We start from the raw sequence: 12,780 nt of genomic DNA, 5'->3' as shown, positions 1-12,780 counted from the left end.
GTCAAAAGACTGTTTTATACAAGATTGAGTTAAAAGCCACCTGTATGATTTTTGTTACTCACAAGCTTCTCTATAACCACAATATTAATTTATTATTTACCTTTGTCATTTTTTATTTATTACTGGATAAGATAGACTATCAAAATATTAGAGATTTTACACAATATTGGATTAAAATGACCATTTTTTATTTATTTGTAAGTTTCTCACAAACCACAATATTCATTCATAATTTTTTCCTTTTTCTTTTCTTGGCTTATTTTTTTAAACACGTCTGTCAAAAGATTATAGGACTTTATCCACAACATTATTATAAAAACTTTACGCTCAAACTACAATATTCATTCCTATTTTTTTATTAGTCTTTCCTAGACATATTATTTTTATTATAATATTATTGATATGACTGACAAAAGATTACAGTTTTTAAAAAATGAGCCATTTTCATGTGTAAACTAGTTTCTGAACATGCATGAGGATCAGATCACGTGAGGAAGCATGCATTGTAATTATCATGGCCTTTGTTCCACATAGCATTTTAAAAAAGCAGTAAGCAGCATAACACATGTACGCAGCGCACCAGTGATCCGTTCTGAACACAACCTGACGTCTACAGACCAGCACAAACACAAGCGTCCAAGGATTTCGTTTCATGATGCAAACCTTGTGCCCTCATAACATCAACCCACATAAACAACCCACAATCCCTCAGCGCTGAACACCTTTAAACTGCACAAACACAGCGATCGCTCTGTCTGGATATATGCCACATTTACTGCGAGGAAGTAAAGCGTTCAAATAGAACCGTTAACTAAAGCTATTGAACTGAAAGCTGAAATAAAATAAAATATAAATATTAGAGGAAAAACTTAAACTAAACGGAAATTAGAGCAACTAAAATACATTTAAGCACTGAATAACACTAAAACTGAACTAAAATTAAAATAAGTTAAATATTAAAAAATATATATATTTGGAGGTGGTTATACTGTTTATGTATTTTTATGTACTGTGTATATTTGTATGCATGTGTTTTTGTTTTGTTTATTCCCTATTCCTATTTGTCCGCTTGTTGAATTGTTTCCTCCTGTAATTTCTTTTCTTTCTTTCGTAAGCAAACACAATTACTGCAATTGCATTCTCCTAGTACACATCTTTTTCTTGCTTTGTCTGTTTGTATTTGCTTAATAAAAAACTTAAAAATAAAATAAAAACACATACAATAAGTAAACAAATGGAAGCTGAAATTGAAAAAACTGAAAGAAATGTATGTATAGTTCAAATCGTGAGTCACCGGGTGTCTGCAAGGTATCCGTCCAGAATGCCTGATGTACAGAGACGCTGAATAAATAATAGATCAGCTTTTAACTGCAGTAGGTGTGAGACACAAACTGACTGAGAAAAAAAAAGTCTTTTGAAATTAATAAATCTTTTCAAGAACAACAGCAAAACAATCTGAACTAAAATAAAAAGTGTTGCTTTAATTAGGATTGGTGTCACTCCTGACCGCCTCAGCTTTACTAATGAAAGCCAAACGCATGAGGATCTCACATTCATAATGCATGAGCGTAAATGAGCCCAATCACTCGCTTACACGACCCACATCGATCCGGATCCACACCGATCGTCCAGCTTCACGTCACGCTGCAATTATGAACGGATCGAGTTGTGAGAGCGAAGACGATATGAGCTTCACAATCACCAATATCAGTAATATTCACTAGTTCACATCAGCGCTATTAATGCTTTTTGTTCCTTAAATGAATAGTAAATTAGCAATAATTTAAATAAAAAGTTAAATAAATATAATTTATAAAATAAAACAAATTATAGACGATATCTACTGAATGCAACAGACACACTTCTGTCAGTCAGCTGGTCAGATACTGCTCTATAGCATCTACAGCTACAAGGCCATAGACATCCAAACAGCAGAAGTCTGATGTTTGCAAGCATCATCTGCGGTAGTTACTAAAGCCCTATCAATCACTGACGATTACACGGAGCCATCGGCCCCTCCGGACCCCAGGGACGCAGCGGAGGATTACAGGGGTCAGCCCTCGTTTAACAAAGATTTCCACACATCACTGACAAAAGCCCACAACACACACATCACACTCGCTGCTTCTCCAGCTGACTGAGAACAGGTCCTTCACTGAGAACCACCAGCAAATTTAACTTTTCAGAAACATGCAAACATTCTGACCTCATTTCATCCAAACCTGAACGACTTGTGGAACATAAAAAGAATGTTGGCAAAAATCAAAACATTGACTTTCATTGTTTGGACCAAAAACATGGAGACATTTCCCAAAATATTTTCTTTTTATCTGCTTCAGTCATGCAGGCTTCCAGAGAACACAATAAGTTCTTGCTGCTTGCTACAGTCTATTATCCACTAAAAAGAAGTGCTTTCTGATCAATCCCTTCACTCTTGGATTAAAAATCTGAGCATTTGTCACCGTCTAGGACAATATTTCACTGTAACAATGAACAATTAACTGCATTTTACATAAAAATACATAAATAACTAGAGTAAATTTTCTATTCAAGTCTGCAAACTCTTCAAATATATTTGTTTAATTTATATATATTAAAAAAACTTGCACTCTATTCATTCACTAACTTCTTGTTTTCTTTACATTTCAACAAATATTCACATAGAAAACAGCTATTTTAAACAGCAATAATATTTTACATTTTTACTGCATTTTTAATCAAATAAATGCAGCCTTGGTGAGCAGAAGAGCTTTCTTACAAAACATGAAAAAATCTTAATCAACTGCAAGACTATAACGGCCATCACATCTCTGTTTTATACACTGGTGTGAAGCCCTGAACATGAACACACCAGTAAATCACATGATCTGGTCTGTATGCAGTCTTCTGATCAATCAAGCAAGCATCTGAACGTGACACGACATCTCGTCTGATGGCTTCAGGAAGGAATTCACAGCAGCAGCTGTCATTAAAACTCACAGAGATAGCATTAAAACCAGAGTCTCTCAACCTTCCCCCAAACCACTCAACCCGAGACCAGTGGCCGTGATGAGGTGTCATTATATACTGCTGGATGCACGTAATGACAGAACACAGAAAACACAGCATACAAAGACAGAGACGGATGCGTCTCACTCCCTTCCCCCCGTCTGCATTTCCTCTTCCTGACTGTCGGATCAGGGTTCGGAAATTATAACAAACACGCTTTATCCTTCAGATCAGAATCTCTCTGCTGCCTTTAAGTTAGAATGATTGTATCTATGAGATAAACAACACGTGCACAATGTGGGATTTCCCATGTTAGTTAAAGAATCACTGCAGATGCAAATTGGTTTTAGTCATAGGAAGGTTTTAAGGGTTACCGTACAATTTATTTTGCATGCATTTTGTAAATTGTTGAGCACATATGAATTTGGCCGGAAAATATTACTCATTTAGTTCTGCCATAGAATATAATGTCTATGAAAGATATAAACTCAAAAATGCAAACTGTAGGCCATACCTTCATTATAGATCTAACCCCCCCCCCTTTTCTTTTCTCCCTTTCTCCCCCTTAAGGGTGATGTTCTGGTTATTTACTAAATTTGATTCATCTATTGCTATGGAGGTTTAAAAAAAAAAATAGCAGGTTGTGTTGATTTTCACATATGCCATGTATATGTTGTTATTTAAGAATCTGCATAATAAAATAAAAAAATACAAAAAGAAAAGAATTGAGAGATATAAAATCAGAATTGCAAGATGTAAACTTAAAATTCAGAGAAAAAAAGTCAAGAGATATACAAATTGTAAAAGCGTCTAAAACATCAATTATACTCCTAATGTGCATCATTTGCTCTTCACTTGTGCTTAAGTGGCAAAGCAAGAAATATGCAATCATTCAATGCATCTAATTAAATTGAAGCACATTGCATCATAATTCTGACTCGCAGTATCATACGCAGGAAGCATCTCTCTCTGTCTGTCAGGATTGTGTGTTTCCACACTGCTGCTCTGTATTTATATTGGGACACGGCAGAACGGACGTAGTCTCTATAAATAAGAAGCTCCAGGCCTTTAATCACATCAGCGGCTCTTGATGTGGAGCTCTTGACAGATCGCCTGAGATCTAAACTCTGTCACGATCAGGACAATTAATTGCTGATGATTAACTGTCATACAAATAATTGTGATTAACAATTTCTTTCTGTTTTCTTCATGTCACTTGCAGTGTAAGCATAATACATTTTAAATTTACTTTACAATACTATTTCAATAACGTTTATGATATTATTATATATTTCACAATATTTTAATATGATAAAATAAGCCCATAAGATTTACTTCAATCCTGTGAAAATAATATTTATAATTAATAATAATATATATATAATGTAATATAATAAATTTTTTGACATTTAAGCTTAAATTTTCCTGATTGTGATGAAAAAAATGTGATGAGTGTTTTAATATTTTAATATAATTGAGATACTATTACAGATTTAAATGTTTTTTTTTTAATTCTGCTTTCATGTTAATTTTACTTAAAGTTTTAGCAGTTCTGTTGTCTTTTTGCCATACATTTTTGTTGTTTTTAAGTTTCTATATAGTTTTTTTTTATTTCAGTTTTCGGTTTAGTTATTTCTGTACATCAAGTTTTTAAATTTTATTTCAGCTATTTTAGTTTTTTGTTTTATATTTGGTTAACTACACTGCACAATTATTGTATATTATCCAGACAGTTAATTAATTAATAATTGCACCAGGCCTAGTCGTATTGCAATCGATTCATTAGTGCATGCTATTCTGAAGGAAATATCATACAAAAAAATAAAGTTTAAATGTCACATTATGAAAGTAATGATGACGTTAATGGTGCTTGCTCACTAGAATAAGCGTCTGATGTATAGGAACGCATAAGAGGCATTTTGGGACTGTGGAAACATCAGAATGCATTGCATTAGAAGCTGTGGTTTCAGATTCAGATGCATGTCAGATGACGACGTTCATACACTCTTGTGATGCAGCATTCCCTTCAAAATCAAAAACTTCCACCATGCAGCTACTGTACAGCCGGCCACACACACATGCACAAACACTCCCACGCATTCGCTGACAAATTTGGGCCAAATGTCTCTTTGCACGGCCTGGACGCCGGCCAAAGTCGACTCAGCGTTTGGCAGAAGCATAAGAGAGCAAATAAGTGCAGCAAAGTGTCCGGCTCTGAGCCAGAACTCACGCGGAGCAGATGTTTCTCCTGAGGAGCTCAAACCAACACAAACACACACAGAAACCTGCAGAAAGGTGCAAAGAGGACGAGAAGACGATGACCGACTGACCCATCAAAGCCTGCTGAGCTTCCTAAACATGCTGATCAAACAAATATATGAATAAAAGCCACCAGATATGAACAAGCTCGTCTGCTTTTGAATAAGAATAATGGATTCACATTGTGTCAGAATTAATGGAATGTGGAGTTTCAAACTAGTAAAAGCATCCATGTCAAGCTGGAGATGTTACAAAAGCTTCAACTTCTCTCAAAATAAAGTGACAGAAAGTTTGTTTAATTTACTATTGATAATAGTTAACATTTAATTTGAACAATATTGTATTTAACAAACATGCAAATGCTTCAGAATGTCTTGGAAATAGTAATGATGTTTTTACTTAGTATTTTTATCTTTTATAATTAAAATGAGCATACTTTTACTTTAGATGCACAACGACTGAAATGCATTAAAATGAAGCGAGTTTAAGCTCAAAACAAGAAATAATATCAGTCAGCAAGATAAGAGTAAGCTCAAATTCAAAGGGAAACAAGATGATTTTTCTGACCCCATTAGCAAACTCACTTCATTTTGGTATATTCTTTAGAAAACAAGCTTGAGAAGCAAAAATATTAAAGAAATTTATTTGAATTTGAATTAAGCTGATTTTTTCTGACCCCATCGACTGATATTTTCTTGTTTTAAACAAACTCACTTCATTTTGATAGACTTCTTTCTTGCAGAAAACAAGACTTGAGAAGCAAAATGACAAGATATTAAGTGAAAATTAAATTTTTGCTTAAAACGAAAAAAATATCTGATAACGGGGTCAAAAAATCCCATTGAATTAAGTTTATTTTTCTTCTTTTATTTTAATTTTTTAAGGATAAACTTAATTTTGATACTTTTTTGAGTTTGTGCTTAAAACAAATAAAAAATACCTGCCAATGGGATCAGAAATGTTTTTCCTTTTAGAATTATAATTTCTTTATAATTTTTTTCTTGTTTTAATCATAAACTCACTTCATTTTGATACACATGTCAGTAAACAAGACTTAATTCTTATGCCATTTTGCTTCTTAAGTAAATGTATCTTGATTTAAGAATGTTTACATATGTGACCAATCGCCACAAAACCAGTCATAAGGGTCAATTTTTCAAAATTGAGATGTAGACATCATCTGAAAGCTGGATAAATAATCTTCAACACGGGACGCGGCAACCGGCAGAACACTTCAGCTTTGTACACCGAAACGAGAACTGGAACAATTCCATCATCCTCCATTACTGGCAGCGAACTATATTAACGCTAACATTAGTGGAGTGCCCTGATGCTAGTGTTTCCTGTCACTGTTTAAGTTCAGAATATGAACTCAAAACAAAACAACTGCCATGAATCTTGTATGATTTTTTGTATTTTTTATATAGATATTCCGTTTTGGAGAATCGATACAGTATCGTCAAACAAAATATCGCGATACTCGTATTGATATTTTCTTACACCCCTAGCTACTTATGACTGCTTTTGTGCTTCAGGGTCACATATTCATCCTGGAAAACAAGTCAAAAACACAACTGTAAGGAAGAAAGCACAAGATAACCCAAGCTCTTACTGCTTTAAAGTGATCCTCGTAGTTCCAGTCCGCTTGGCCGTTAGGAGAAGACACAGACGGTCGCCCGACGGATGAGAGATCGTCCTCAGGCTCCTGTTTGACCCTGACGGCAGGTACCGGAGCTCTCTGCGCATCTACGGTGGCCCCGGGGCCCGAGAAGCTCCCGTACGCCCGTTCATCTTCCTCGCTGCCTTCATCGCCCTCCATCATCCCATCGTCATCGGAGTCCCGGTCGCGTTCATCCTCGCGCTCGGAGTCCAGACTGCTTTGATTGGAGACATGTGACGGCTGTCCGGCCCCAGAAGGTCCGAGGCCCCTGCTCATGATCCCGGCCCCTGAAGCCCGAGCGGCGGCCAGAATGGCCTGCTGAGCCGCGAGCTGCTGCGCATACATGATGTGAGCTTCATGCAGCCTCCGCTCCTTGTGCTCCATCTCCAGACGCGCCTGCTGCTGCCGCTGAAGATGCTCCATCATCTGCTCCAGCTTCACTCCTGTGGAGCCGCTGTGGGGAAACCCACCGGCCAAACCAGCCTCCTGAGACATGGAACACACACATGTATGAGCTTCACAGATATACATACATAACTTAGCATGCACTTTTTTTTGGCAACACGATCAGCATGTTTAGGGTTCATCTTCACATGCAAATGTAAACATATGGCTAGGCCTGTCATGATAACAGCTTTTTGTTGTGTGATATATTGCCCCAGAAATAATTGCGATAAGCGATATTATTGTCATTTTATGCCACTGAATAAATGTGACCCTGGAGCACAAAAGCAGTCATCAGTAACACAGGTATATTTGTAGCAATAGACAACAATACACTGTATGGATCAAAATTATACATTTCTCTTTTATGACAAAAATCATTAGGATATTAAGATCATGTTCCATGAAGATATTTAGTAAATTTCCTACCGTAAATATATCAAAACTTCATTTTTGATTAGTAATATGCATTGCTAAGAACTTCATTTGAACAACTTTAAAGGAGATTTTCTCAATATTTAGATTTTTTTGCTCCCTCAGATTCCAGATTTTCAAATAGTTGTATCTCAGACAAATATTGTCCTATCATAACAAACCATACATCAATGGAAAGATTATTTATTCAGCTTTCATGTGATGCATACATCTCAATTTCACAAAGACATTAAGACTGGTTTCGATGTCCAGGGTCACATCATAATATAACAGCATAATAATGCAGGAGGGCCTACACGCTTTCAAATGACAACAAACGATGAATTCTTAAGAATATTAGAACACGGAAATTAAGAATCAAAATATTAGATACCTTAAAAAACTTGAATAAATAGTAAAACATTTTCTCACAAAAAGTGCAAAGTAACAAGTAGAAAAAATAAAAATGCACAAAGAAGATTTTTCCATCAGATTTTCTTTTCTCTGTAAATTAAGGGTGCACACTATTGCTGAAAAACACAATCACTATAGCAGTCAGATGTCCGTCAGATCCCTAAACAAGGCCATATCTGCAGATGAAACCTTTTTTGTAGAAGCACTTTTTAAATCTGAACTAGCAGCACATTATGAACGAGAGGCTGCAAAAGACACAGGTGCAAGTGGAATGCAAAAAACATGGTGACATTCATTTTTATCTAAATATAATGGGCAATATATCAATTATTGAGGTCATGTACATATATTGTGCGGTAAGTCGATATATTGATTACTGCAACAGGCCTACATGGCTGCTGACGATAGCATTAAAGGAATAGTTCAGGCAAAAATTTATTTGATGTAGATGGGTTTGTTTCTTCATCAGGTTTGTAGAAATGTGTCTCTGCATCAGTGTCTCAGCAATGGATGCTCTGCAGTGAATGGGTGCCGTCAGAATGAGAGTCCAAACAGCTGATAAAAACACCACAATAATCCACACCACTCCAGTCCATCAGTTAACATCTGGAGAAGACAGAAGCTGAAACAAATCCAGCATTAAGACGATGTTAACTGATGGACTGGAGTGGTGTGGATTATTGTGATGTTTTTATCAGCTGTTTGGACTCTCATTCTGACGGCACCCATTCACTGCAGAGCATTCATTGCTGAGACACTGATGCAGAGACACATTTCTCCAAACCTGATGAAGTAACACACTCATCCTGATCTTGAACGGCCTGAGGGTGAGCACATTTTCAGCTAATTTTCATTTTTTTGGTGAACCATTCCTTTAATGCAAGAATGCCTATAAAAGAGCAATTTAAAATTCTGTATAAGGCTTTAAAGTTCAGTTTGGATAAAAACTCTAAAGTGCATTCAGGTTTGTCTGTTAACCATTTTTTTGAAAGCGTCTGGTGAGTAATATAATTTCCAAAGAGAACTTAAACCAGCACAATCTCAAATGTTTTGGCAACACGATAAGGATATTTGCAGAACCGTCTCACGCCCCATCGGTCACTACATCCAGCATTCACTGATCATGTGCATGCATTTATGTTTAGCAAACATAAACATTTGGCTGTTGTTGCAAATTCTGCTGAAGTCACCAACTGAACATTAATGCAGGAAAGACTGATGGTTTTGGAGAAATTAGAATGCGAGTTAGAATCTGTATCATTTAGAATGTGCCAACAAAAATCGAATCATCAATAAAAATATATTTTTTTAACACATATGCACTGCTAAAAATGCATATGCATGGCCAAAACATTTTTCTTGTTGTTGAGCACATTAATTAATACTAAAATAGGTTTTTAATGGCTGAGAACAGGTGACTAATGGCTCATTTAGTAACAGCAAATAGAAAAAAAGATGCTTGCATTTCAATTAATTTGTATTTTACACAGTATTTACTCCAAATTCAACATTTGAAAGCATAAAATCAATTCACAATCTCAAAATATCGGCCTGGCAAATATATCTGTCAAACAATACAATACAGCACATTAAATACATGAAATCATCTCATCACGCCATAAGCCAGGCTTAGAAATGAACCTTCTCGGCTCTCGTTTTCAGAAAGATACATAATAAACATCAGAACTGAACACCGAAAACAGATCAAAAGTGGTTCGCAAAACACAAAAATGTAAAGCAAATCCAAAAAGCCCTTTATGAGAAAATGTCAAAACCTGTAAATTCGTTAGAGAAACAAACACTGAGCTCTGAACGGAGTCAGATTTGTTTTGAAATACGCAGGTTTAGCAGGACAGACGGGTTAAAGAACCTGTATGCAATAAACCATGAGCTTCATTTACGAGTTATACTATAAAACACCCTTTAAAAGCACACATAGTGACACTTCTGAACCAAAACAAGCTTGATTCAATGACTCAAATGTACTGATGAGTTTCATACTAGAGTAAAACAGTCACGCATGAGAATCATGTGGTTTAAGGGAATCTAAAATGACTAAAAACAGTTAAACGGTGGATCAAAGCCGAGGCCCCTAATGAAAGCAGCATGTTTGTGCATTCAGATGCATCTGGCAGTGTGTGTGTGTGTGTGTGTGTGTGTGTGTCAACACCATGATAGTAAAACTTGAAATCACCACCATTGTGGGTTCCCAAGATAAAAACAGCTTCATAAAGGGACTAAAGAATGAAACTCTTACCATGACAGAAGGTTTCTGTGGGTTTAAAGGGTGGGAACACTGGCTATAATGCATATATTAGTCATTTTCCCTAGAGAAAATTATATAAATATCCTTAAAATACATGCATCTGACAAGCAGACGTGCATCAGAACAAGATGCATAAGAAATGCATATATCTAATAGCATTAAATTAAATGTGCATTTACTGAATTCAATGAAAACATTCTCTTTATAATAAATTCACTTAAATATTTAGAAAACGAATCTTGCTTACACTTAATGAAATTTGGCTTCTCGGGTAAGAAAATGTGTTGTTCTAAGAATGTTTATATATTTGATTGCAAAAAGAGACAAATATGCCAAATAAGATTTTTTAATACACTGTAAACATGCTTTCTCAAAGTTGTACATAAAATTAAGATTACTGGATAAAGTTTTACAAGAAAACACAATTTCAGTCTTTCTGTCATATTTAATTCGGTGAGTTACTTGCTGTTTATTCGTAACTATATGTGTCCCTGCAGCACAAAAGCAGTCATCAGTAACACAGGTATATTTGTAGCAATAGCCAACAATACATTGTATGGATCAAAATTATACATTTCTCTTTTATGACAAAAATCATTAGGATATTAAGATCATGTTCCATGAAGATATTTAGTAAATTTCCTACTGTAAATATATCAAAACTTAATTTTTGATTAGTAATATGCATTGTTAAGAACTTCATTTGAACAACTTTAAAGGAGATTTTCTCAATATTTAGATTTTTTTGCTCCCTCAGATTCCAGATTTACAAATAGTTGTATCTCAGACAAATATTGTCCTATCATAACAAGCCATACATCAATGGAAAGATGATTTATTCAGCTTTTAAAAAAGACCCTTATGACTGGTTTTGGTTCAGGGTCACATTTGTGAAATTTACCAGCAATTTTTGAGAGTAAATGGTTTCTAGGACAATTCTTGTGCACCGTGGCAGAAACACAAACGCGCTCGTGCAGATGAAACCGTGTGTCGCGCGGTGTTTGGTTTAAGCTATAGGAGGATGTGTACAGCTCAAGACTTCAACATTGTTAATAACATTATGAACATTTAAACTAAGTTACACCGACTCACCATCTGCGTTTTGCCGCTGCCGCTGTTATCCACCATCCCTCCGCTCCGCTCGACTCTCTCTGCTCGGTAACTCTCGGCGAACCGGCGGCGCTTTCCGTTCGATCCGGTGCGCTCCGTTTCAGACGCAGAACCGCGACCACCGGCGTTCAGCGCGCAACTCCCTGCAGCTGCAGCTCCGCCCCGCGACGCGTCTCTCTGGCGTCTCCTCCCCGCGACGCGACCCGACGCGCACCCCCACCCCGCGCGGAATGCGTTCACAGCGCGTGCCAAAGCAGTGATGGACTAATAATGCATGCGTGTGTGTTTTCAGAAAATTACAATAAATTACTACAATAAAATGAATATTCTAATGATGACAACAATAATTTATAGTAATAATAATAATGACATAATTAAAATAAATAGTTAGAAAATGACCAGTTCTAATGTAAATATAATTATGTCAGTGTGTTTGGTATCCAGAAAATTAAATCAAATAACTAAAACAACATATAAATTAATTAATTAATTAATATTCTAACGATGACAACAATTTTAAAGAATATTTATCAAATGACCCGATCAGTTCTAATGTCAATATATTTCTTGTGTCAAACAAACAATACAAACATTATTAAAACACTTAATTCTATATTATGGCTGCGTCTTAAACCTAAAAACCAAGCAAACTGCTTAAATAGAAAGCATTTTTCTAGCCTTTTCTTTTGAAGTGGGCAGCTCACTAAATTTTCAGTTTGATTATTGTGTAATAATGAGACATTAATGAAGGAATTTCCTTATTTTACGGTTTTATTTAACGAAGAACATGCATAATTTCAGTTTAGCTTCATGTTGCATGTTTTACTGGATTAAAATCATGATTTTAAATGCAAGAATTAAACTCACAGACAGTAAACCAGGCGGCAGCGACCTCTAGTGCTCATGCGCAGTAGCCGCAGCTTCACATTGCTGGGACATCTACATTACATTAATGTTATATTTGTTATATTATATGCATCCATCAGCTTTCTGCAAACCACATCGCTCTCATCCTCGTCAACATACCTGTGTCACAGATATGAGGAGAGACCCCCACATGATTGTAAAGCTCTTTGGGTGTACGGCAATACACAATAAAAGCTCTGTATAAACGCATCATTCATTCATACTGTACATGCGTCAGACTCCAGCTGTGTTCCAGTTTAATCTAAATACTATTAAAAGCAGATTGGTGGTCATTTGTTGGCATCTCTACTGTGATGCA

General features: G+C 35.8%; 1 protein-coding gene across 1 annotated transcript in view; it reads right to left on the bottom strand.

Moving 5' to 3' along the window:
* Positions 1 to 11,665, bottom strand: part of LOC306888011 (AT-rich interactive domain-containing protein 3B) — a 46,208-nt gene extending 34,543 nt beyond the window's left edge. Inside the window, exons 1-2 of the mRNA XM_079446103.1 lie at positions 11,538 to 11,665; positions 6,860 to 7,393 (exon numbers count right to left, since the gene is read on the bottom strand). Of these exons, the coding sequence (XP_079302229.1) occupies positions 6,860 to 7,393; positions 11,538 to 11,573 (570 nt within the window). The 5' untranslated portion in view covers positions 11,574 to 11,665. The remainder of the gene's footprint in view (positions 1 to 6,859; positions 7,394 to 11,537) is intronic.
* Positions 11,666 to 12,780: the final 1,115 nt, after the last annotated feature.

Source organism: Barbus barbus (genome assembly GCF_936440315.1).
Source record: "Barbus barbus genome assembly, chromosome: 22".
NCBI classification, from domain to species: Eukaryota; Metazoa; Chordata; class Actinopteri; order Cypriniformes; family Cyprinidae; genus Barbus; species Barbus barbus.
The sequence above is the reverse complement of the archived record's forward strand: the minus strand, read 5'-3'. Positions and strand labels throughout refer to the sequence as shown.